The 27,091-nt window shown below is 37.1% G+C and overlaps 1 protein-coding gene across 1 annotated transcript in view; it reads right to left on the bottom strand.

Annotated features, from left to right (window-relative positions):
* GRM8 (glutamate metabotropic receptor 8) overlaps positions 1–27,091 on the bottom strand; it is a 363,184-nt gene that overhangs the window by 67,977 nt on the left and 268,116 nt on the right. The window contains exon 7 of the mRNA XM_075704969.1: positions 6,514–6,650. Within this exon, the coding sequence (XP_075561084.1) occupies positions 6,514–6,650 (137 nt within the window). The remainder of the gene's footprint in view (positions 1–6,513; positions 6,651–27,091) is intronic.

Here is a 27,091-nt window from a genome sequence, read left to right as displayed (position 1 = left end):
GGGTATTTTCTTAGCAGCTCTCTTTTTTCCATTTTGTTTTTTTTCTCTAGAGAATCAGTCAAGATGTTTGCTTCATTGAGGAAAAAAAAAAGACTATTAGGACCAACAAAGTAAAAAGCTTCAGAAGGAAGACAAGTTGTCATTCTTTGTGGCTTCTTCTAAGGTCATTGGCTCTTGAATCCAAGTTCTGTTTTGATTTTCAGTCATGTCTGAAATAGCATCTGTTCTACTACAAACACATCCCAAAATCATTTAATGCTTTTTCAACATCGCTATTCAGCTTATTTCCCCCCAGCCCAAAGTAGTTTTTTATGAATAATACAATCTGTAACCTTTCAAAATCATAAAACCCCAGTCTTATTCCACATTTAGTGTATTTTGTTGGCTTGTTTGCAAATTGCATCCACTTAACTTACTGTTAACTTATCTCTTCAGTCTAGCATTTGTCCTTAGTGACTACATGTCTCATATTGACCTCAGACTCTGACAGTAAAGAAGAACAAATCCTGAGTCATGCTTATTGACCAGTGCTAAAATCAGGGCCAGCTTTGTAAAACCTAAGTAATCTTCTAAAAACCATAATAGTCTCTTTCCACTTTCAGGCCTGCGTAGCACAGGGGAAGACAGCAGTATAATTTGGAGAAGAATAGAAGAACATAAAACATCTTTGCTTGTCTCATTGAGTTTTATTTTTAACCCAGCATCAACAATTTTCAGGCAGATAACATGGATGAAGTGTAAGTTTGAACTCTACTGCCCTGTTACATATGGGCAGAAGAACATCCTGCAGGCAGTATGATTGTCATATTTTGTTTATTATAGATATAATCAGATACAGCACTAAGTGCTCCTGTTGTGTATTTCATTGTAGTGTGTTCCTTTGCTAAGCACAGGGCTTAGGTTCAGCAATTTGAAAATATCTATCAATTATATAATAGCTACCACAGGAAAAAAGAGGCTCTCTGTCTTCTTTAATGAAATATAGTGGCCTACAGCAAAGCTTGAAACTTACTTGCTGCAGTTAGAGAAAATATCAGAAGCTTCTTGAATCATTTTCTTTCACCATGTCACAAGAAAGGGAGCTAATACATTTTGAATCTGTTACTTCCAAAAAGAATTGATAATGTCAGTGTTGATAGTTTCCTTCAGGATTAGATACATAATTTACAAGAGTCCTAGAAAAGAAGAGAAATCAAATACTGATTCAAATCTTTTTGTGATAAGGCTGCCTGAAGGGAAGCTCATTGTCGATGTGGGGTTCCCAATTTTTACTAGTTCACCAAACACTGTGCTTAAGGCTGATGATTACAGCTGTCTCTCTGATAGTTCATCACATCAGTGTAATTTTAATTTATGGTTTTCTTAGTCATAAATCAAGACCATTACAGAAAAATGGATGCCCCTGAGTCATTTATCTCCTCAGTGCATACACTCCATAAATCTGAAAGCTTATGCATCCTATTATTTCTAAGAGAATGTTAAAAAACTATTATTGTAAAATTTCTCTTGCATTTCAACAAAACTCTTGTGCTCTGGTGAAAAAAAAAAAAAACAAAGTGACTTCTGTGTTAAAAATTTCACTGTTTATCACTTGAAACATACAGCATTTTTATATGTTTTGGTGTTTTCTTAGGAATAATAGCACATAAATGGGTATCCACTCAAGATATTAATTGCATCAGCTAAATACCTGATTCTGAAAGCACCAATAATTGTGTCTGCCTGAAGTCCCATCAATCAAAATTACTAACTTGGAAGAATATGGATTTGGATCTACATTCTTTTTTTCAGATCAGGATCTTTAAACACAGATTTTGGTAAACCAAAACAAGGTATAAACTTGAAATGAAATCTGAGAATGTTTTAAACTATATTAAAAAGGATTTTTTTAAAAAGTCAAAATATTAAATTTTAATATTCTTAAACATTTCTACTGGCATTTAGGTTTCAAAATAGAACATTTTTAAAGAGGGGAAAAAAGTCCCTCAGAAATGAACCAGAACAAACTGACAGGGCTCCTAAGGAAAGGAAGCTGAGAAACTTGTTATTAAAACTTTGGGACTGGGACTATTTCCATTTACTGCCACTGACAAAAGCCATCAGTCAACATCTTGTTCTAGCCCTTATTACAGCATGTGCAATACAGAACACAGTTTCTAAGAGGGAATTCATTATTAATCGTAAAAGTAAGTTGATTTCAAATCATAAGTGCCAGGAAAAGCAAGCTTGTTTTTAACAACTTTCCTCCTACAAAGATTACATGGTTGAGAGCTCAAATTTGCTAAACCCACACATTTGTAGGGAACTGTTACGTGTGACCTGGTATGCAAAATACTTTTGCAATATGAATAAAACATAACTTTTGCAGAAACAGCTACTTTTTCCTGGATTTTTATTCATTATGAAAACCAGAATATTTTTGGAAGAAAGGATTTGGACTATCAGAGCTTCTGAAAAGTAAGTTATCTTCTTCTACTGATAAAGAAAAGGAGGAAAGCAAACAACAGAAAACCCTGACAGTTAACGTGTAGTCAATGATCAGAAGTCCGAAGGCAATTATTTTTTCCTTCAAAGCAACACTACAAATTTTTAGGGTATGGTTATTTCCAGTACATTAATATCATTTAAAGTTAGGCTACCTTAGAGAGTAAAAGGACTTTAAAAGAGGTGTAAATTTACATTGTCAGAATCATGTAAAGTAATAATGGTATAAAAGACAATCAGGTTGTTTGATATTATAATCTGATGTTTCTAAATATCTGCTTTCAGAGTTTCCTTGCATCTGCCAAAGATTGAGATACCCTATTCAAATTGAAGAATCACACAAAAATTTAAATTTTGAAGATCATGATTCTTTTTTAATTTAACTTCTATACTGTATGCATTGTCAGACATGCATTTGTTTTCTGAGAATTGGAAGAGTAGCACTGATCAGTAATCATGAAGTTCCCATATCTGGAAGCTATAGCTGCTTCAGAGGAAATCTGAAAGGTCAGTCTGCCTAAAGGAGAGCATTAATATTACTGAGGACTACAGGGAGAAATCAGCATTGCAGCTAGAAGGGGCCCTGCAGCTGGTGAAGCCTGCTGACAAAGAGCCCCTTAAGGAGCATGATAAAGAGTCTCTATCCAGCCAGAGTCAGCACTTTGTGCCCAAAGGGAAAGCCAGCACTGTACCAGGAAAGGAACAAGTCTGAAGCTTGACCACAAGGACCCTGCAAAGTCAGCAAAAGCTTTGAGGAACGAAAGACCCTGGGAGAGGAATCCAGAATCCTGAGGGTCTGGGTCAGAGACAGGACTAGAGCTGGCCATGGGGTGAGGAGCCATAGCCCACAAAACAGAGACCTGCAGCCAAAATCCAACAGAGAAAACATCAAAGACCATCCTAAGGAAAAGGAAAACAAAAAGGAAGGGGGGGTGGGGGGGTGGGAACCCAGAAACTAAAAAGGAAACCCTTTGATTTAATTGTTTAGATGCAAGACATGTTCTAATCTTAGTTACATTAATTGTTCCAAAGGTTGAACTAAACTGCAAACCTGGTACTTTCATGATTTATTTTTCTGGCATAGAAAATAAATAAAAGAATAAAAGCTATACATTTTCTGAAGCACAATACCAGCTGTATAGATGAACATAACCATAAACACAGTCATAGCTACAACCTGTTACCACACAATTTGAAGTAGAAATATCTGTAAAAACAGAAGTAGAAGTATCTATAGAGGATATCTAACTGACAGAGATTCATTAAAAATCATAGTTACATGTGTCCTCATTAAGAGGAAACTGCAGGAGAACAAAGGATACAATGGGAAAAGTATTATATTTTAAAAGCATCTCCTTTATAGAAAAGCAGGGTAAAAAGTGGTCTGTCATCTTAATAGTGCTTTGCCTTCAATAAATATAGATGTTTTCACAGAAACCAATGAAAACATCCACTGTGTTCCCTCTGATCTATTGGCAATCAAAGGCGCTACCTAATTTGCAATATAATGATTTGGAGTATTGACGATCATTCACAAAGATTACTTGGGTTTAGTACATTTTGTCTAGTGAGAGCAGGCAACAGCTTTGCCACAGCAGATCATCATGCGGCATAAACTATCTTTGACATGTGCTAAGTAAGTTTAGTCAATACAAAAATAGATGGCAATAAAGTGTACACCCTTGTTACGACTTCCTTCTTCATTGTTACTATACCAGCGCCTGCAGACACCAATGGAGACTTGCATCCAGCATCTCAAGCCCTAACAAATTTTAAGAAATAAAGCCTAGTCGTCCCTTTAGAAATCTTCCAGATGTTAGATAAAGATGAGTAAGTAGAGAAACAAGAGTGAAAGGTAGGGAAACATCTCCTTGCTGGATCAATCCAGTGGCACCATGCACGGGGCAACAGAGCCCTGTGTGCCTGCTTGCACCCTGGCCTGTGTAGGCAGGGGGTGTGCAGCAGAGCAGGGCGCGGTGGGACGAGAACATGGCCGTGGCACAAGGCTGGGAGCAGAAACACCCACTGTAGAGCAGTGTGCCAGCCTGTTTGCATCTGCACAGCTCCACATGCTAGACAGAGCTCGCCTGCAAATTTGGACAGCCAGTTGTGTCCAGCACATGAGCTCGTGGAAGTGAAACAGAGACAAAAAAAGAGAGGCAAAGAACATCCTAACACATCCCATTCTTAATGAGCGTTAACAAGGAGTGTCCTTAGACAAATCCTTTCCTGTTAGCTTTGTGGTCAACGTGGTTAGGATGGTGTGGTTTCAGTAGTCTGAGTAGCAGCCAGTCTAATCACATTTCACAGAACTCCCCGGAGTACACATACATCAGGCAGAAACAATGGGACTGAAAAGTTAGAGGCTTAACGAAAAATGTAGCAGACTAGGGGGGTCTATAAAAAAGCAGATTGGAATGGAATTAAAATTAAGCAAATTCTAAGGTAGCTTTTAGCTGCTACTACTACATAACTACTATGTTAGTGCTAATGTTTGTTAAAAATATGTGTATCGGTTTTTCAGCTCACTTAATAAACACCAACTTTTCAGAAAACTGTAGCAATTATGAAGAACTGGAATGTATGCTATAGTAGTTATGATAAGGGTCTAACTAGTGTTTTCCAGAAATTACTATTTAGTATTTATCTTTAAACTTGTTTAACCATTTTTTTCCTTTCATGCCTTTCAACAGACAGATACCAGGTTAGTGGAGGGAGATAACACTGCCACACAATCTGCCGCACACAATTTCTGATGGTAGGGCTTTTTCTATTTGGGCAGAATAATTAAATAAACGCGTCCTTGCCAAGTAGTTATAGATATTAAACAGTAGATATGGTAAAGTGGTTTAACAGCTGTGACTGAAAATGGGGAGCTATCATATGTGTTACAGTAGGTAGCACTCATAATTATTGCAAAGTAGTCTCAACAGAAGAATCATTTGTAAATATTTACTACACTGTCACTCTTCTTCAGGAACCTCTTACATTGAAAACCAGAGATGTTTGAAACCTTCTTTTTGTGATTTGATTAAAGTCACTGAATAAACTCCCTTTGGTGAATCTAGTCATGAATTCACACTGTCACCCTTCTCATCAGCTCTTAGCAAAACAATACTTGATATTTCATATTTGCAGAGCTAACCAAATGGCTAACATACCTCAAGTAAACCCTTTAAATATTGCACAGCTAACAAGGAAACAGGTTAATTTCATTTTGCTTTTCTTATCACTGTAACTCTCCGCGCATGGAGCCATCTTCTGACAGAAAGAAGTGCCTTGGACCCAACAACTTCTCAAGTTACTGTTGTGGCTTGATGCTTAGCTGTTATACAAATATTGCATATTATATTCTCTGAATCTTATTGGGATGGCAATTTGCAAAAGAAATATTATTCCATGCATAGGTGGGGCTTAACTACCATGAAACTTGCAGAACATATTAAGGCAGCAATTAGAAACACCTCCTGAGAATGGGTAAGTTGTTGTGCCTTGTTTCTTCTGCTCTTAAGTAATAAGGGACTATACTAATCCTAGTTAACTATCGAGAAAAAAATCCAAATTCTCCCTTCACATTTAAGAAATATTTTTATTGCAGTAGTTCATCATCCCAGTGTTTCAAGTAAATCAGAAGTGGTTAGAGTCCAAACTTCTCTTTTACTAAATGCATTTCCACTCCCTTATATTATTGGAAATATCTGGGCAATATATATGTACCCATCATTTTGTCTGACACCTTCTTTTGAAGGATGAGTTACTATTTCCCTGCTTAACTTCTTAATCAGTCTGAGAAATATCAGATATATAATGATTCTAAAATATCATTTAAAGGAGCAACCTACTTTAAAATATAAGGAATTTGGTTCAGGTTATTGTGCTATCTTTTCCTGTCTTCTCAAGAAGAGAATGGAAGAGCTTTCTTCTGCCAACTGACAGAGAAGAAATCAACATTTTTAAAGTGTTTTGAAATAATGTAATGCTCAAGTGAGTATTCTCCAATGTCAGCATCATAATCAAACTAGAACTTACATTTAGATGAAGCTGGTTAGTCCACTGACCAATTACTTTGTATTCTGTACTCTTGTTGGTGATTTGATACTGAAAAATATCATAGCGTCCAGGAGCATCTCCATTTTCATTGAAAATAACAGGTGTTCCAGCACTCCCTGAAAAAAAGAATTAAAAAGCAATTAGGATAAATACCTTTAAAGCAATTTTCCAGAAATTGTATTTTGGAGGAAAAATACTAATTAGAGATTGAGCAGGTTCTTCGTAATGCAAGGCTGGTATGGTAATAAATCCAAAAACCTCACAAAGAGAAAATGTGTGTTATTATCGTCATCACAAAACCTAACCTATCTATGGTTAATTAAAACAATTTTAAAAGATAATCTTTTGCAATACTTTTGGTTGGTTGGTTGGTTTGTGTGTGTGTGTATTAAAGAACATTAGGAAATTCTGTGATAAAACAGAAGTGGAGAAACTCCTTTTGACTTGCAGAAGACACAATTTCACTTTAAGATGAGAATACAGTGCAGTAGGCACAACATAGCAATCTTGTAATGAGCTTCATAAAGAATTTCCCTGTTAAGCATGAAAAGAAAATGAACATCATCAACTTAGGAGCCAATGCTCATAAAAGACCTTGAGATGCAAGTGTCTAAATCTGGTCACAGTTAATGTGATCAGTTCCTAGCACTGACCACCTGTGTAAAAGTGTTTTATCAAAATAAATTAAGGATAGCAGCTGTGCTTGTTGCTCTCTCCTCTGTACATGACACTGCCTGACAGAAAGGGCCATTGCTGAAGCTGTCAAAAGTTATAAATCAACACTCTGTTCTTACTTCGATCAACAAAATGTTCAAAGATTGAAAACTACATGTCTACCTTGGCAACCAGGCCAGCCAAATTAGAACACATTTTGATTAATTCCTTCAAGGTGACATCAAGGATCTGCACTCTTACAGAGACTTTTCAAAACTTTACAAAGAATGTAATTTTCACCCATCCCCCAATTTCATAAGTATAGGTGAATCATATTTATAGTTGAGGTCCATTGAAGATAAATTCAAGTATGTTAAAGTTCTATTTCAGTGACTGGGGAATGAAATCTATCTTTACTGGGGAAAAAAACAAACCACCACAAAATCCACCCCCAATATTTTCATGTTTCTCCATATGAACAACCAAGAAAAGGAGAATATCCAGTTCATAGTAACTTCCTACAGTATAAGACTTGTTAATGTAGAACCTAGAGGCACTAAGTCCACTGTGAGTGGTTTCCAGAGAATGCCAAAAAAAGCTTGAAATTCTGGGTACATGTCCTGGTTTTGGCTGGGATAGAGTTAATTTTCTTCCTAGTAGCTGGCATAGTGCTGTGTTTTGGATTTAGTAGGAGAAAAATGCTGATAACACGCTGATGTTTTAGTTGTTGCTGAGTACTGCTTATGCTAGTCAAGGACTTTTCAGCTTCCCATGCTCTGCCAGGCACACAAGAAACTGGGAGGGGGCACAGCCAGAAGAGTTGATCCAAACTGACCGAAGGGCTATTCCATACCATATGACATCATGCTCAGTATAGAAACTGGGGGTGGTTGGCCGGGGAGCAGCGATCACTGCTCGGGAACTGTCTGGGTATCAGTCCGCAGGTGGTGAGCAATTGCATCGGGCATCACTTGCTTTGTATATCATTATTATTATCATCATCATTATATAGTTATTATTATCATTACTGTTTTACTTTATTTCAATAATTAAACTGGTCTTATCTCAACCCAGGAGTGTTTCTCACTCTTGCTCCTCCGATTCTCTCCCCCATCCCATCGGGGTAGGGGAGTGAGCGAGCGGCTGCGTGGTGCTTAGTTGCTGGCTGGGGCTAAACCACGACAGTAGATATCAAGCAGAAGGTAGCCAGTAGAAGCGGGGACACCTATCTACATACCCCAGAATTTCAGCATAAATACTTCTTCTTGTATGTCTGTCTGTCTCCCATGAAGTATTTTGTTCTCTTGTTTTGCATAGCAGCTTTCATACAAAACTGAAATCCAGTAAAATAAACAGTGCTTTGAGAGTGACAAGTGGCACATTAACTACTATGCCAATTTCACAGTTCTGCCAGCAAAACTCTGGCTGCAAAAATTAGATGTGAGCAACCATGGAGGAGGAGTATCAAAAAATTTTGTGTGATAAAGACTTAAGACCCCAGAAGACACAACAGACTCAACATAAAATTTTGGAAAGCTCTTTGTGCTTTGCTCCCAACGCCTTTGACAGAATGGAGGGCAAGAAAAATGCCAGTCTACAGTCTTCCAAGCAATGAAATTGTTCTTCACTGCTCAAATAACAGGTTGATCCAATAAATTTCTTCCACCCAATAAACACATGCCTGTTGTTGGTATGGAGGTATGGAGGTAACCTTCAAAATATTACTCTCAAGTAATGACAGAATTCATCTTTCCACTCCACAGCATTTAAAGAGCTCATGGAAAGAACAGATATATTTTACCAGCAGATACAAAATGTCCTTTGTATCCCTTAAGACCAATGGGAACTTCAGATACTCTTATGCTCAGAAATAACAGTGTGAGCTTGTAATCTATTGCTGGTTTTAGAAATATCACGTACAAAGAGACAGACTATAGTACAGGCCAGAACCATCTTTCTCTTTGATATAGTGGTGTTCTCAGCTAGAGCGTAACAGCATCTCACGCTGTGCACCTCAGTTGACAGGGATGCAACGTCCTGCTGAATTCAGCTGCCGCTCCAACTGAGTCCAACAAGATCTTTCTCATACAGCAGAAGTTAAAACAACCTTTCCCCAGTTAATAAAGCTAAGGTTGTTAAAACCTGGAATAAGCCACAGAAGATTCATTCCCCCAAGCACTGGGAAGAACATACTGTCCCTCTGTTGAATAACAGATTTTTAGGAAGTACAATAACAGTAACAGTGCCTGCTGTAAATTTGATAATGTACTAGCAATGTTGCCATAACTAGTAGATACTGTAGCAGTACCAGACCATTATTTTCATCTATGTCTTATGATTTATATACATCTTTTAGTTAATTGTTGTTTTGTGGAATGAAACATTTAATGGACCTAAAACAAGGAGGTATGCATGGCTGGATTGTGCTAATAAACCATTAGCTACATAACCAGGAAAGCACAGCTTAAAGGCATTTGAAGAAAAACTGGGGATTTTAGCAAGGGTTCCCAAAATTATGCATGCAAGATGGTAGCAGAAGCCTTGAAAGTGTAAGGACAGAATGAAACTAGAAGCCTCAAGGATATAAACAAATCACCAAAGGTTAATTAGCATTCTTAAAAGAATGTTGAACTGATCTGAAAAAAAATATGCCCTGGTGGATGATCCAGGTGAACAGTTTGTCTGAGAATGGATAGGTCACAAAATGAAAAGTTTTTCTACGAAAATATACGTTGCTTGATAGTCCATCAAATTAAAGTGAATACTTCTGTGGAAAAACTGATTAACACTGTACAGAGAACAGATAATTAAACCATGGGGAGAAACATTGTACCTGACCATAACTAAGAGCATGTCTAGATTTGGTATATAACACTGTAACAAATGCCATTGAGTTGTACAAATGCCTCTTTTTTTTGACAACCAGATAAGCAGAATTGAGCACTCTTGACATCCTGTACTGTACTGCCACGTATGCTTATATTGTACTGTTACAATTACAGGGAATTGTATCTTAGTACTAGTTTAAGACATTGAGTGTTCAATTGCTTCATGTAATGGTCATTGAGGACTGGCTGCTAAACCTAAATGCAACACTCTGGAGAGAAAGTAATACAGAATACTTCACTGACCTGAGGTAGTGAGCCCAGGTTATACAAATTCCAGTTTATATAAAAAGATTTTGGGAAACCACACTGAATAGTTCTTGGATAGGATATTTGTCTTAGGGAATGAACTTGGATATCTTCATCCAGGAACCACATTTATTGGGCACCATCATAGGAATGTTACTTTTGCTTAGGAAAAATGTCCCTGTAATGCTAGTGTAGACCACCTCTGAGAATACAAGTAGCCACATTTTTTTAAATAATTTCACTAATTTCATAATCTTTTTTTTTTTTCATAATTTGTCAGTAATCATTTAACAAGGTAGTTAAAGAGCAGTGAGGAAACTGTGCCTCTGGGCCTTTTCACATTTTATTCTCTGTGTTGTTATGTTGCCATGCATAATTTTAACCCATGATTGACTTGGGTACTTGTATTCAGTCTGTCACCATCTTAACTAAAATTTCAATATATTCTGGATGCCTAAACCAGAAGTACATAGTAGAATTTCAAGAATATATAATAAGCTTGGCTAACTATGGAAAATCACATGTGAACCTTCATCTTTGTCATCTTTCCTTTGTGCCAATTCTTTTATTTTTTAATATATAAACATAGTTACTAACTTATTTTGAGATCTGTTTCTGAAGTCTCTTTGCAGAGGAATTCCAGAATACTTTTAGAAAGTCTTTTTTTTGTTTGTTTGGTTTTGGTGTATAACTGTAGACTGGTAAGTGGAAGGAAATTTTCAAATTTCACAATAAAGCATTGTTCAAAAGGTTTACAGACTTTTTTTGAAATCACACTCTTTTGCAGTGAAAAGGTAAAATAAAAGAGGAAAATGTAGCTCCCTTAATGTCCTCAGTCCATAAAGGAAAGACCAGCAGTTCAGTCTCACGGTTAGCATAGAGTGAACGTGTTCATTTCCCTTTATAGGAACTACTTAAGCAAAAGGGACAAAAGAGATGAGATAAGATACAGTGGGAAACATGTGGAGGACAAAGCTCCATCCATTCTTCTACTTCTTTGAAGACATCACAGCACAAAGTGATTACACTGTCCTGACAGCAGAGCTGTGGCTAAGTCCAATGATGTGGTTCAAAATACAGACAAAGAAATACTGGGTTGTGCACCTGAACTGGTGTCCTGATTTTTTCAAGTCATAAACATAAGCAGTTGTCTACTACAGAACATCTTTTTAACAGCCATATATACTGCAAGTATGGTGTGATCACCTAAAAGCTTCGGAGAGTGCTGTATTGCATACCAAAGCCCTTTGAGTTTTTGAAACACTGAATGGCTGACAAATAGATCCTGCTTCAAAATGACTCCAAAATCAGACTAAATAAATAATCTTCTATAAACCCTATAGAAGGTTGCTTTGTAGAATAGTTCTGTTACCATTCAGTTGAAGACAATCCATATCCATGGCATAAAAGTATAACTTACATTTTATTAAGCCCAAGGACACATTTACTTATTGTAGATATAAAGTAATAATCTGGTACTGAAAGAAATTCTCCCTCCTCCTTCCCAGTTTACAGCCAGCAGCATTAAACAACTCTGGGTGTTAAACTAGCACATTAGCTAAACATTACTGAAGCAATGTGTCTGTGACCTCAGCTGTTTATGAGGCTTTCAAAATGCAGCTTAAACTAGCCAAAAATGTTATTTAGAGGAGAAAAAAAAAAAATGTATGAGGTTTCTAATTCAGAATCAAGGATGTAATGGATCCTTTTAAATTTTTAATACCTTACACTGATGTCAAGGAGGACTCTTTCTGATAAACAACTGTTTTATGACAGGTCCTTTGTGCACTGAACTTGAAAATTCACATTCTTCTGAAGAAATCCTTAAACATGTACCTTGACATTCTCAAGATGCTGCTTAGCAACTACTTTATCCTGCACGTGCCTACTTTATCAAGTTACATTTCACATAAGTCTAAAACATCCCCACTCCTAGTGCAAACTGTGATCTCAGTTCCCTGTGAGATTACAGAGTACACTTGCCGGGTGCCTTCCAGTCAAGGTGTTCTCTTTACATGTCAGGTAGTGGAAAAGAAGTGGAATGACTGCAAAAACCACAAGTTCACATGTAGTAGTGGCCAACTGCATATTAAAGTGATTAATCCGTAACAGATCCTAAATTAAGAATAGTGGTGAGCATTATTTTAAAAATAAATAAAGAAATCTGTTAAATTAAATCAACAGCCTTGGCTTTTTCTTATATGAAACCTTTAATAAGACTTGACTTATTATGAGGCACTGCTACTTCAGTGCCTTGACAAAAGTGTAGAAAAGTGGTTGTGCTGATGAGTCTCACAACCGTCATTTACAGAATATTCCAACTCTAGTGGAGCTGATTCCATTACAAAGCTTGATACCAGATATAAATCTGGTATTTCACCAGATTTCAGTGGCTTGATACTAATTTCGTTTCTTTAATCTGAAATGAAAATTACTTAATCTAAGTCTTCATCCTTTGAGCTGCTCCACATAGGCTGTTTTCTCTGTTATGAATCCTTATGCAGTCAGCATGGATTCAAGGGTATGTTTAGGTAAATGGAAGTAAGCAGTTTATTGTACACTATAATAAAGTTAACTGTTGTGTATCAAAAATTTCAGAATGCACCATCTGCTAGAATTTGGCGTTACTGGAAGATTCCTGAGATTTATAGGCTCAACCCTTATTTCATTAATTTATACAATTAGTTTCAAGTGCTACAGTTAGGAGTTCAGATATTTTTTAATTAGCATTTCATTTTAATTAGCTGTTAAAAGGAAAAAGTATTACAGAGTTGTACATGAATTAAATTGTTCTCAGTAAAGTAGGAAGAGAGAGTAACCATTTGAACTTTCAGTACTGAGACTTCCCAGAGAAGAATGCATCTGTAAAATTAAACAAGAAATTTGTCACTGATAAGTATTTCAATGACACAAATTAAATAGAAGGTTGAAATGTAATCAATGGAAAGAGTAAATACAAGCCGTTAAAACATTTAATACTTGAAAAAAATATACCAGAAAATTATAAACAATTAATCAGAACTAACAAAAGTTAATTTGTGAATGTTAGGCTAGCAGACAGAGGAGGAATACACACTGTATCAAACTATGTAAGGTTTGTGATAAATGAAGCCATTATCTGCTCAATCTCCATACAGCAGACATTTTCAAACAATGAGCAATGTGGTTACTAAAATAACAAATTATGATTGTCTGATACCTATTCAAAATCTGAAAAGACTTCTCTTTATGCTTACCCTAAATGTCTCAGTTCAAGATCGGGACAATAAAACAGGATTGCATCCAGTTGCTGTACACATATGCACTTACTGACGTTTTAAATATCCTAAGGTGCTGGAGACATCCACAGAGATATGCAGAATATGCATATGACAGAGAACCTGTGCCTCTCCGAGGCAGCAGCTGGAGGCCAGATGGATACCCTCAGGTATCTGAAATGGCATTCAATGCCCATGTTTAGGCAATTTATCTTACTTACCACAGGGCAGATTCTGGCTGTTCATGTATGAATGCACAAAATAGAACCAAAGGGAAACAGTGTGCTGCAGAAAATGAATTATATACAGATTTAGGGCATATGTGATATAAATTATGGTGGTACCCACTACACGGCTCATAAGGTAAAGAATTTGGTATTAAAATAAACTGATATAAATCAATTCCAGGTCAGGCAGTACAATTTTATATTATTGAAGCTGATGGACAAGAACTTTAGTTGTGATTCTGCAGAGATGGGTATAATTTATTTGATGTCTTGGTCCTTAGCACAGTGAATGATTAGAAATGTGTATTTCTGTGAAAGGAACAGCTCATTCCCTGCATGAGAACATCAGTCAGGGCTGGTATCATGAGCACATGGTATTTAAAACAGCAAATAACAACAAGTAGTACTTTTTTTCCTTCCAGAATATATTAAAACTTCTTGACACAGCAAGCACAGAGACATGATGTCTCATAAAACTTACCCTAAAATGAATAAAATTTGAAGATGAGACTGAGCTGTTGCAGCCAACAGCATAGGTATATTATAAAGCATTTGTCCCATCATTCATTAGTATGTCTATCAGTGGTTATTAAAAGCAGTGATCTAGATGCAACTCTGGTTTGTGCAGTCCTTCAGCTACTAATTGCAAGAAGAATATACAGGACAAAAATTCTTCTACCTTTTCTTTGTTCCCTACATTCTCTCCCCAAGCATCTGCTATTGACCACTCTCAGCAAACATACTACACTGGTGAAATTTTTGTTCATATCTTCTAACAAGTAATACTCACTCCAGAATGTAAAAGGACAGAACCCTAGCTCCTCTTCTTAAGGCACCTTGAGTCTATTAACAGATGATAAGTATATCTATAATACAACCGTATCATGGATTAAAATTCATATTTTACCAGATAAAGAATTAAAATTGCTAGCCACCAATCCTGCTATGGTGACACAGTATTGTGAAGGCAGTTTTACATTTCCCAGCCTGGGCTGATCCTTTTCTCTGCACAGCGAGGCTATGCCTCTCCTTTCACCTCTCCTCCCAGAGGTGGGGCAATGCTATGTGACTGACTTTCCCTACTCCAGGGCTGACTGAGGGGGTAGGAGATGTAGATGAGCTTCTTCACCCATAGGTGCTAAAGCGAGGCAGGCATTAGCACTGTGGCATTGGCAGTAACATCCATTGGTCCTAGGAAAGAAATGTGAAGAAGGACGTTCTGATAGGATAGGAATGAGTGAGGAACAGAAAATGAGCCCCTTTGGACTCCCCTGCCACCTTAGCTTTGTTCTTTCCACCTCTGGAAAAGGGACAGCCCTCTCCACACACCACCACCACAGTAGATAGGGGAATTTGGGAGGAAGAGAAGAGAGAGTGGAAGAGTTTACCGTTCCCTACATGTAGCCAAAAAGCTCAGTGCTATCAGCATACTTGCAAGAATCCAGACTATTTTTATTCTGTATTCAGAAAATCCAGAGAGACAGATTTAATCTTAAAATCTATGGCATACATTGTGTGCCAGAGAAGATTGGTTCAGTTCTGCAGCTGAAGAATGCAGTAAGTCAAAAAATAAATGCATAAAGTTTTGTTTGCATGATATTATAGACTAGATAGTATCAAATGTTCTTGGGTGGAAAACGTTCATTTTAATGTTACCAAGTATATGTTTATATTTTTAAAAAGTGTTGTTGGTGCGTATTTTTTCTTTTTAAATGTATTTTTCAGCACCAGTCATAGCAAGCACATTTCTTGTAATCCTTCAGGAGTTCATGGTCATGATTTTCCACAAAAAAAAAAAAAAAAAAAAAAGAAGAAGAAGAAGGTAGCGCTCTATCTTACACATATGCTGAGAAGTAAGAGGGAGTGAAAGTGTGAGGGATCTCTACCACAAATATAACTGCAACTCATTTGCTTCAGTATTGCCAAAATGAATACACTTCAAGTAAACGTGCATTTCTCTACAGAATCTCTATCACCTCCAGTCCCCAGCAACACAACCAAAGAATAGATGCCCAGTTTAAAAGGGTCTTCATATTCTTTACTTCCATTTTCATGATTTTACAGCCAAATAATCTCTTTCAAGAAGCTGTAGCTATATAGTGTCATTGGAAGAGATTGAGGACATTTGGAGTGTCCAAGAGCTTCTGCATTAGCAGTTTTTTGTTACCCAAAACTCTTATTAATATGTTCCTAGGAAGCACAGAACAATTCCCACCTGACCATAAATCTGGCTATCAGCTTCTCTCAGGGTATCCAAGAAGAACATACCAAGACATGTGAGAACTACATGTCACAAAGAGCTTGGGTGCACCCTGCCTGCACCCTGTCTTTGGCCGTAGCCAGCCTCCAATGCTTCACAAGACACTGGGGATCCTCCTCATTCTACCTTTTCTATTTTTCCTGCTTTGTGACATTATTGGGGGGGGGGGGGGGGGGGGAGGAGAGTGGCATGGTTCTTCACAGACACATCCTTTTGTTTGTTAGGTTGGTTGGTTGGTTTTGTTTCAGTAGTCCCAGAAAAATATACTTATTTCAGTACTATTGATCTCTGTCACTGAATACACAGTACTTCCACTGGGGTCATCGGCCATGTTCAGCAGGTCCTATCTAGGTTGGTCCTACCTAGGACACTGTGCATTATACACGGCGGCGGGGCAGGGGGGGAAGTTCCCTTCCTGGATTAATGTTCATACATCATTCTACAGCAGTGGTGCTATTACAATGGGTACAAGTATAAATATTAATTTCCCTCTCTTTTTAGTATTTTCATCTTTCAAAGAGTTCTGGCTAAGGTTTTGCATGAAATTCTGGTTTTATAAGGCTCCTTCTGGTTTCATAAGGCTCCTCCTTTTTCACTTTGGTAATTAACTTATTTCCTCTGGAATAAGCATCTCTGCTCAGTTCTACTAAAAGGAATGCTTGCAGCATAGTTTCTACCTTACATCTTACTTTTTGCACTCTGAAACTTTTCAGGTAAGAACCTATCAAGCTGACAAATCAACAGACTGTCTTTCAGATGATACCAGACTTTTCTCATCAGCTTGCACTTACAGAATATGGGAAGGCAGAGATGAGTTACAGCTCTCCCACTTCAGACTCCAATCTAGGCATTTACTTCAGGCCAAGATGAAAAGTTCCCAAGCACACACATACACACCTCTGTGGACTTCAGAAGTCAAAAGACAGTAAGATGAAGTGTTTCAGATAGAGAAACAACTTTACTGAGTTACCAGTAACTTGCAAGTGCCTGCACAGTCTCAAAAAGAAAGATTTCTTCCCTTCCCACTCCAGGACAATACCTCTGGTACCGAATTATGTGAGGGAAAGGACATGTGGAGCTAAGTGAAAGCCCTGCCCAAATGGAGGTGGGGCTTATATAAGGAGGTGGATCAAGGAGAGCAACACATTATTACAGGAATCAACACAGAGACTGTGATGTTCAGGAACTGGTTAAACTGCAAGGGATGCCTGCAGAAGAAGGGAGTATCTGAAGAGCGGTCTATACTTCCAGCTGCTGTTGCACAGAAGTTTGGGGAGTTTGTTCATCTTCTCAAGCAGCTCTTCTGTACTAATAGATTCCTGAGGCTGATGGGAGGCAAATAAAAATACTTTGCCACAGATGATAGATTCCTGGTGAGGGAAGGTAACTACTGTCTTCAGAGTAATTGTTAAAATGGCATCAAAATGGGAAAGGGGGTAAATGGACCCACTAACAGGCATCATCCACAGTACAGGGACTTCTGTCCCAAATCCAGCAGAGCTTCTATTTATGATTCTGCTCCTCTGTCTCCAGGCTCTTCTCTTGAAGTCATCACCTGGTGACCTCTCTGTTCAGCAAAGTAGGGCCTTACACAGAGTTGCTCTGCACTAAGGTCAACAACTGTACTGAACCTGGTGGCTGGGCTTTGACACAGCTTCTGTCATCAGCTTCTTTTTCACCATGATATTTTTAAATATGAAGTTTGGAATCAGAAGGGAAGGGTAACAGTCACTCCTTTAGCTAACCTAGACCATGGTCACAGTTCTCAGATACCAAAATGTGATTCATCATGTTAACACTGACATGTAATGATTGTGGTATTTCATGTGTAAGCCTTCATTGTTTTTCCAGAAATTATATATTGCTAGAATCAAAATTAACAGAAAACAAACAAGAAAGAAAAACATCACATAATCATAGCTGAAATAATGGATTACAAAGAAAATTAAGGAACTAAACAATTTCCCATCTAAAGCTTATTCAAAGTGTAGTTGATTTACCAAAAAAAAAAAAAAAAACCCAACATACAAACCCACAGCCAAAAGCCATGAACTATGAGGATGTTCTGAAAGCACACAGATAATTTATGATTTCTCAAACAAGACACATCTGCACCCTTAACTCTGTCCCATTGGAATTTTCATTATGAAAGACATTAGTCCATTAACATTTAGTTAACAGACACCTGAACCATAAATGTCCTTTTCTTCTCTGTCTAACCCAACTCCACTTAACGTTTTCCTTCACATGCAGCTCAGTATGACCAATGTACTATCAGTCATCCAGGAGGTTAGTTCATCTTGCTGAACAAGATCCTATTTGATATTAAGCTATTTCCTGTTGTTTCCTGAGTGCAATAAGCTGTGTGATAATTAAGATAATTGAGCAGGTTAACAGCATATCAGGGAATTTCCTAATATTGATTACTATCAGTTGACAGGGATCACAAAAGACCTTCCTTCCAATGCTTCAGCTGGGGCTTAAACTCTAATGTTTAGACAGGACACAGCTCCAAAGAGGAACTGTTAAATATCCATAACCCATTTTGTAGCTAGATTTCTTTTGTAGAGTCTACATTGAAAACAAACTAATCACACAACCATGCACACATAGGCACAGACAGAGCTTCAGATCACAGTTCAATTATCACCAAAAATTTGGAGAGAGGCATCAAGCAGAGGTGTCCCTGTCTGAATCACAGCTTTAGATTTTCCAAAGTATCCAAGGTAAAGTTATTTCAGCATCATGACCTTGTCTTTTCTTATTTTTTGATGTTTCTAGAATGCAAAACAGTCTAATAAAATTCACAACAAATACTATGTTATTCATTAAAGTATTACTTGTGCTGAAAAGAGGGAGCAGACTACTACAGTCTGATGTGCTGCAGCAAGGAAAAAATATTTGAAATTCCTGAGTCCTTCAACTCTGCATGGCATTAATGAAGGTATTGAAGTCAAAGGATAACAAATAATTTCTGGGGTTTTGTTATCTTGTTTCTTTGTAATTACAGCAACCATTAGTGAGTAACTGGTGGCCGGTGAAAATTTACTCTGTTGCCATGGTTATTTCAGGTAATTGTAGAGTTATTAATCTCCAAAGACATGAAAAAAGATTAATGCTATAGCTACAAAACATTTAAGAAGTAATTTTAATTTACAGTGTTTTACAAGCAGTTTATGGGTCACAGCCTTACTGAAGAACTGACTTAAATTTGGAAATGAAGTAATTTAATACACCTATAACTGATATGCTCACTCTTTTAAAGACCCTACTTTAGAGCTCATACTAACCTTCCAGGAGGTCAGTCCATGGATACTTTCAGTGCTAACTTTTAAGAAACTTATATAGCAATGTCTATACTAATTTTATACCTTTATGGTTGTTGTGAAAGAGTATAACTGAACTTTTTTTCACTCACTCTTTTGCATAGGATAAAAGATTACTCACCTCTTTATATGGAGCATATTAGAAGCTGCTGATGTATGGGGAAGTAATTTATTTTTATCAAAAAAAATCATGCTCATTTGTCAACAACATAACAAATCTGTGTGAGAGGAACAATATATTCTCTGAATGGCTAATCTCTCCATTCAAGGAGGCTGATGATGAGTGTACTTTATTAACACATTTTTACAGGTACAGTTCTGTATTAATGTTAGTGAATAGCACAGGCCATATTGTTAATGCAGTAAAGCTTGAGACTGTATGTCTCAATCTTGTCTACTGCTATGATAAATTCACATTCCAAAAAATACAAGTAGAAATACTGACCACTAACTTTTTTAGTGTTACTGAAATTTTATGACTAATCTTACAAAACTTCTTTTTGGATCCCAGATACGCGGTTCATGTGAACATGGGAGAATCTTTTTGGCTTTCTTTAAAAAGTTCTGAATCCTCAGGACCACAGAGAAAAGCTTTCATATGCAGCCAAACTGCTATTCAAAAAACAGATGGTGCAAAAGAATTGCTACAAGAGTATTTTTAATCTTAGAATTTAAAGCCTTCTTTGGGGCCTGACTCTAAACATCTGAGCTCATGGTATTGGAATACTTAGTTATAGTAAGTGATATAATGAAAAATGCTAACATTAGACATCCTTCAAATCTTGGCATTAACTTCCCTACAAAGCTAAAATATGTAATGACTACAAGACATATTCATCAAACAATGTTGACGTCTTCCTTCAGTATCATAAGGAAGACATAAACTTCGTTTAACTAGTTACTTAAGTCAGGTTTGCAACTGATTTGCATTCTGGAAACAAGATAAAAGTTTTTTTTAAAAATTGCAAAAACAAGAGAGATTTTATAAATGTGTTTGCTCAAAATTTCTAAAATAAGTATTTACAGTGTATCACTGTGCAATGAGATTCACATGAAAACATAAATCCACATTTTTTTCTTTTGCCATAGTTATCAAGGTTTTTAATATGCTGGTTTGGGTTTAAATCCTAAAAAAGATACCATTTTCATAGTTGGGCAACCAAAACAGATGCCATTCTTCTCTCAACTCATACTCAACCATAGTAATGACACTGTCCTGATTACCTGCTTATAACAAAGGGTATTTTTTATCTAATTTAAATGTCAGTAGGCCTATTGGAAGCTCATGGAGTGCAGGGACCTGTTGAATTGCCTAGAGATTAAATCATACATCCTGAGTTGGCAAAAGGCATACCTGGCAAGAGGGCTGAACTCAGCAATGCTGGGTTGAAAAAAGACACACACATGAAAAAAAAGAAAAAAAAAAGACAAAAATAAGACCATCTTACCTCTGGTGCTATTCAACGTGTGCAAAAATAACCTTTTAGGACTGACTTGGAGAAAGTGTTGATTAGGTTATCAAATTTAGTTGATTATCCCCAGGTGTCCAAAATCCAAGATGACCGTACAACACTTAAAAATAATTCATAATGGAAAACTTAGTACCTAGATTCAATGCAGTTATTGGAAATCATATAGCCATAGGTTCTCTCAGGTATTTAATGTAAGCAAAATCTTCCCAGCTGTCTGAACCTTTGTGAAGTCTCTACTAACAGCCACAGATTACAGTATTGTGTGCTTACTGATCATCATGCCCAAGTTTGCTATTTTAAATGTGTCAGTAAAACTAGTGTTTTCACTGATGACTATGATGCAATATGAAGAATTAACTGCTACCATGAAGTATTTCAAAGACCACATAAAAAACCTAATTTGCCTGGTTAAAATAATTTGATCATTCTTGCAGGTGTTTAGAGGAAATGCTGTACAGTTTTGTTATTGCACTAAGTATGTGCAACAGATACCTGGCAGACAACCTGGAAAAGGTTTTGTACAGATTCCCATTTTCTTTTGCTATTTCCCTGTGAGAAAGTTGGACTTCTGTACCCTGTAAGGGTCAAACTCAATATTTGCATCTGCAGCCTTCAGAGCAGACCAAATCACCTTACAAAAAAAGAGCAATTATTTTGTCCAAATTTTAGTGTGATTTAAAAGACAACAAAACCAAAGTGTGATAGTGGGCATCTCTGCTTACCATAACTTAAGCAAGTGCAATGGGACACAGCCTGTGCTAATTATTACAACTTGCACAAGCTTCAGTCACAGTTGCATCCATGTGTCTATAAATAGTGTTAAGTCCAAAGAGCTGAAGATGCAGGATTTGTTGATCCCATTGTGTAAACTTCAGCTAAAACTATACATGACCAGTATTTGAGGCTTTTAATCACATTGACCAATTTCATGAAAAGATGATTTACAGACTAATTCCCTCCCAGATCCTTCCTTACAAGGACAAGATTCTAGATGCTGATCTTGCAGAAACTGCTGAAGAGTTACAAAAAATGCTTCAAGGATGGATCTTACCTCAGAGAAAGAATATTGTGTTGTTACCACAGCCTGTCAGGTTTCAGCTGCTTTCTCTTATAGTAAAACTCCACCAGTTCAGCCCACTCAAATATTGTTGCTTTCCATGCCCATATCACACACCCTTAGAACAATCACTTTATCACTCATCAAAATCCCAATAAAATAAAAGAAACAAAAGGTGATTTCCCATTCAGGAAAATACTACAAAGCCTTTTCAGATTTTTAAACTAATATTACCACTGCAGTTACTTGGAGCCCTTTCAGATTTGTTCCTTTTAAGGATAAACTTGATTATATGAGGCATGTAGTTGCAATCCTGGTAAGTTAAATAAATAAGTAATGTACATAAAATCTTGTTTTCCTGAAACACATCTGGCCTTTTCGCTATTTCTACCACCCAAGGAAGCCTTAGGTCATATTTATAGCTGATTCTCCCAACACATCTAGGCAGAAAGACTGCAGGAAGGTATCCCCTGAGCTACTTTAGAGAAGCCCCTGAGCTACTTTAGAGAAGCCAGCACACCCACATAGTATAGTGCATTGTACATTAACAACACAACCTCTACAACCAGCACAGCTTTATTAGTACCATGCTGGGTCAGGTTCAGCAAGCCCCGTCTTGCAGCACTTGTGTTGTTTTGGTGCTCAAAGCAGTCACAGTGAACTAAAACATCCCCTCATCACAACTTTCCTCTGCTCAGCCTGTGATACATCCTTATTGCCTTTTTACTCTTTCCTTTTTTTGCCAACCAGCTACACAACTTCCCTTTCTACCTCGTGAAGCCTGAGAGTGCACACCAGGACCTTCACCATCCATTATGTATCATCTGATCTGCTATGGCTGTATAGCTCATCACTTGGAGCTATGTCTTTCAGTATTTACAGAAATTTCACCCTTTAAAGGGGTGTTGCTCACACTTGCATTTGTTTAAGAAGCAAAATGTCTAGTAAAACAGTTTTAACCAGTTCTTGACTGGCTGATCTGATTGAAAACATCACATAAATATAATCTATGTTATTGAAAAGTATATACTTACTTCTTTTCTGCTCTCACATCCCTAGCTGAAAATATACTATCAAAGCCCATCATTATCTCTTATTAAAGGAATTAACTGTAGAAAAGCAGAGGCCAAATGAAATAAGAAAGAGTGTGTGTGTGTGTGTGTATATATATGCGCCACTCCCCCACCCCCCACAAAAAAGACAGATATGCAGTCCTTTCACTATATCCCCAACTCCTCAAATCAAGTACCTGAACCTAGGTAGGAAAGAAAGGCAGATTTGACTCCTAAAAAGGATACCTTTGAAATGTTGTCTATACAAGGCTTCTTTTAGAAAAGGATGTCCGTGAGTTCTGACAGTCCTCTCCAACACAGGAATTCATAGAATCATAGAATAGAATCATAGAATCATAGAATCGTCTAGGTTGGAAAAGACCTTTAAGATCATCCAGTCCAACCATTAACCTACACTACCAAGTCCACACTAAACCAATCAAGGGCAGACTAGACTAAACCATGTCCCCAAGTGCCACATCTACCCGTTTTTTGAACACTTCCAGGGATGGTGACTCCACCACCTCTCTGGGCAGCCTGTTCCAATGCTTGACCACCCTTTCCATAAAGAAATGCTTCCTAATTTCCAACCTAAACCTCCCCTGGCGCAGCTTAAGCCCATTTCCTCTCGACCTATCGCTAACTACATGGGAGAAGAGACCAACACCCACCTCACTACAACCTCCTTTCAGGTAGTTGTAGAGAGCTATAAGGTCTCCCCTCAGCCTCCTCTTCTCCAGGCTAAACAACCCCAGTTCCCTCAGCCGCACCTCATAAGACCTGTGCTCCAGACCCTTCACCAGCCTTGTTGCCCTTCTCTGAACACGCTCCAGCACCCCAATGTCAATTCACCTCTAGCAGAGCAGCACACGACCCCTTGCTAGTTGTTCATGACTGCCTTTCCACTTGCATGTTAAAGACATTACTTGCAGTTGCAAATTGTATATCTAGCCTTAGCAACTATTAAATTTGCCAAGTAAAATATTGTTTGGTTGGTCATAGCTCTGCACCATCCTGCTTTGATATTCAACAGGTACTGTGCAGAATGTACAGCATAGCAGAACAGCAGAGGCTGTTCGCTTTCCTTCTCATGGCTTACTCTGTGTGTAGCTTGTTCCCAGCATTGTTACTGTCACAGCATCTTTACCACCCCTGACCCTGGGCCTGCTAAAATTTCCTGTTTGGTTACCTGAAGGACTTTGAAGTAGTTGGGCCCCTGCCAGCTCTGTCAAATTCTTACAATACAGCTTTAAGGCAAAGAGTTAATCATCCAGTGAGACCTTTGCCTGTGCTACCATGATCATAGTTTCTCCCAGTAAGTAAACAAAAACTGGTGCCTGGTCCCACTAGGGAAGGGTATTCTGTGCATGCCACACAAATTAACCTGTTACTTAGTCTTTGTGCTCCTGTAACTGATACTACTACTTACCTCCAACTATCTGCCAGTTTGCATTCAACAGAATTCTAAAGCCTGTGGGGCATTGCCACCTGCACTCTGATATCTGAAAGCATTACAGGCAGTTCTGCAGGGTTTACGGGTTTTCTTGCAATCTGTGTGAATTCTCCAGGTGTGCAGGTGTCAGACTGAGAATTTTCACCTCTCTTCCAATCAGAGTATGTGCATTCACATGCCAAGGTTCATCTGGAGTGGTCTCACGTGATGGTTATGCAAGATTGTCCCTCATACCTGTCAGATGATATTTCAAATTTTGCCTTCTGTTGCTCCTTTTTCCCTCTCTTTCTCACTGTGACATTTTGTATCTTAAGATTATAAAATCCTGTTCTGATAATTGCATTTGTTTTATGCTCTGCTTTAATTTCTTGTTGCTTCTTTATGTAGGATGGCTCTCTATCAGAAGAACAAAATCTTGTCACAAGGTAGAGGTCAGCTTCATAAACAGTTCTTGAATAAATACAGATAATCACCAAAATCATGAGTTGGTTTCTTGAGAAATATTCTCCTGAAATTCATGTACCTAAACTGATTCCCAGTAGCTGATAATCTGATGGATTCATTTAAATGAATGAGGAATGGTGTTTCATTGAGCAAAGCAAAGCTAATAATTTCTGATAGATCACTCATGACCCATTCAAAAATCTATCCAGAAAACAGTTTATTCACAGTACCATATTTACAACTTGTGTCCAGATGTTAAACTATTAAAGCAAAGTTAAAAACAAAAACACAAAAATGCCCGTCTTGTATTTTGCAAAAAGTCACTTACATTTGCCAGGTCATTGAGAAGATTTTCTTTACAGATATAATCCAACATATTTAAAAGGTTTCAGACTTTTTTATGAAGGCTCCCTACGGCTGCAATAAGCTCTATAAAAGAAGATCCTAATTTGCTCTAGTCAAGCTATGCATGGGCACTGAAATCCACCTGTACACCATCCATTCCAGGACTGAGAATGTGAAGTAATGAACAACGTTTAGAAGAGCAAGATAATGATTCAAAATGCCACAAAGAGAGCATTGCACTATCCATCTAAGTCTATAATGATCATTTCCTAATACAGTGACCTAAATCTAATCAGTGATGCATGGTAATATATGAAAACACAGTCTTTACCACCTGCAGCAATACATCTCACCTGTGACATGTTGCAAGCATTAGAGTCCAAGTTCTATATGATCAATCACATTCTGCTTATCTAAATATTCCCCCAGTATTCATATAGACTGTTTCTTTCTTCTGGGTCAAAAACTTCACTGACAACTAGGGAGTGTTTGCCATTTAATTCTGTTGAACAAATTTCACCCTTTGTCTTCAAATTGTCATGGAATGTACATGTTAATGTACAAAATTAAATGTTCTTCTTCAGAATTGCTTGATATCATGCTGAGAAAATAATACTCTTTAGCAATATATTTTAACTGTAAAGCTCACTGAGTCCCATAGCATGATATAAATAATGTTACCAGCTTTGAACTTAGGATATGTTATTGGTAAATTCATCTTTTCTAATATTCTTTAAAAAATACTCCTTCAGAAAATATTTTTAAAGATAATAAAAAACGTATCAAATGACTCTTCATGCCATAACTTAAAAATAGACTTAAACAAAAATATTTTTATCATGAAAGCTATCAACCAAAAATCTTTTTCAATGAAAATATTTTTGTGGCTTTTCATTGAAAATTTTCATAGATCTTTTTCAGTGAAAATCTAAAAGACTTCTGAATTTAAAAAAAAAAGTGTTGTATTAAGATAATAATTAATATAAACCTGTATACATTTAAAGACAAAGAAATCAAGTTGAGTTAAGGCTGGATGCATTTCATTAAAAAAAATTTAAAAAAAAAAAGGAGGAAAAAAAAGAAAAAAAAAAGAGTGCTAACTATTCCATCCTACCACAGAAAGCGATGTAAGTCTTTGTTCACAATAAAGCAGAATTGAAAACATCAGAAAACAAGCAAATAAACCACATCTTCACATACTTTCTAGATTTCTAGACCAAACCACAGTGTAAAAGGTTGAACTAACCTTGGGGGAAGCAGAATAACCTTTGGAAGCTTTCGTGAACTATGCACACCATCTAAACCTTCAGCTATTTACTTATTACCATTTTTAGCACCATTAGGCACTTTGTGTGAAATTTTATCAGAACATTAATATACACCTTTGGTGTTCAAAGGCATGAAACTCCATTTATCTGGCCTCCTAACTGCCCCCAAGGAATGTATTAATGAACCGTTAAAGCTGCTTGTTATGACCTATTACATTAACCCACTTCATATTAATAAGTATGTCACGTGTCGTATTTCTGCAAGAAGTAAAAGCAATTTTTACTCTCCTGGTAGTGCGCAAGATATTAGAAGTGGTTCAAACAAATCCTGTTTCAGCTTAAGAAAACCATGAATTCATAATTTTATTCTTAATTGAGAAACCCAAGGGTCTGGTTTTCCAAGTCCAAGTGTCTGGTATTTTAGTGTCTGGTTTATATGCAGTGAAATATCAAATGCAGAAAATATATATATATAATCAACAAAATACACAAATACAAGACATTTTATCAATTTCAGATATAAGTTTTCAAATACAAATGAGCAAACAAAAATCTTCTCTGACACTGTCTTTTAATGTCAGCATATTTAATACTAAATTGCAGAAATA

The sequence above is a fragment of the Pelecanus crispus genome, chromosome 1 (assembly GCF_030463565.1).
Source record: "Pelecanus crispus isolate bPelCri1 chromosome 1, bPelCri1.pri, whole genome shotgun sequence".
NCBI classification, from domain to species: domain Eukaryota; kingdom Metazoa; phylum Chordata; class Aves; order Pelecaniformes; family Pelecanidae; genus Pelecanus; species Pelecanus crispus.
This window is presented reverse-complemented; position numbering and strand designations above follow the sequence as displayed.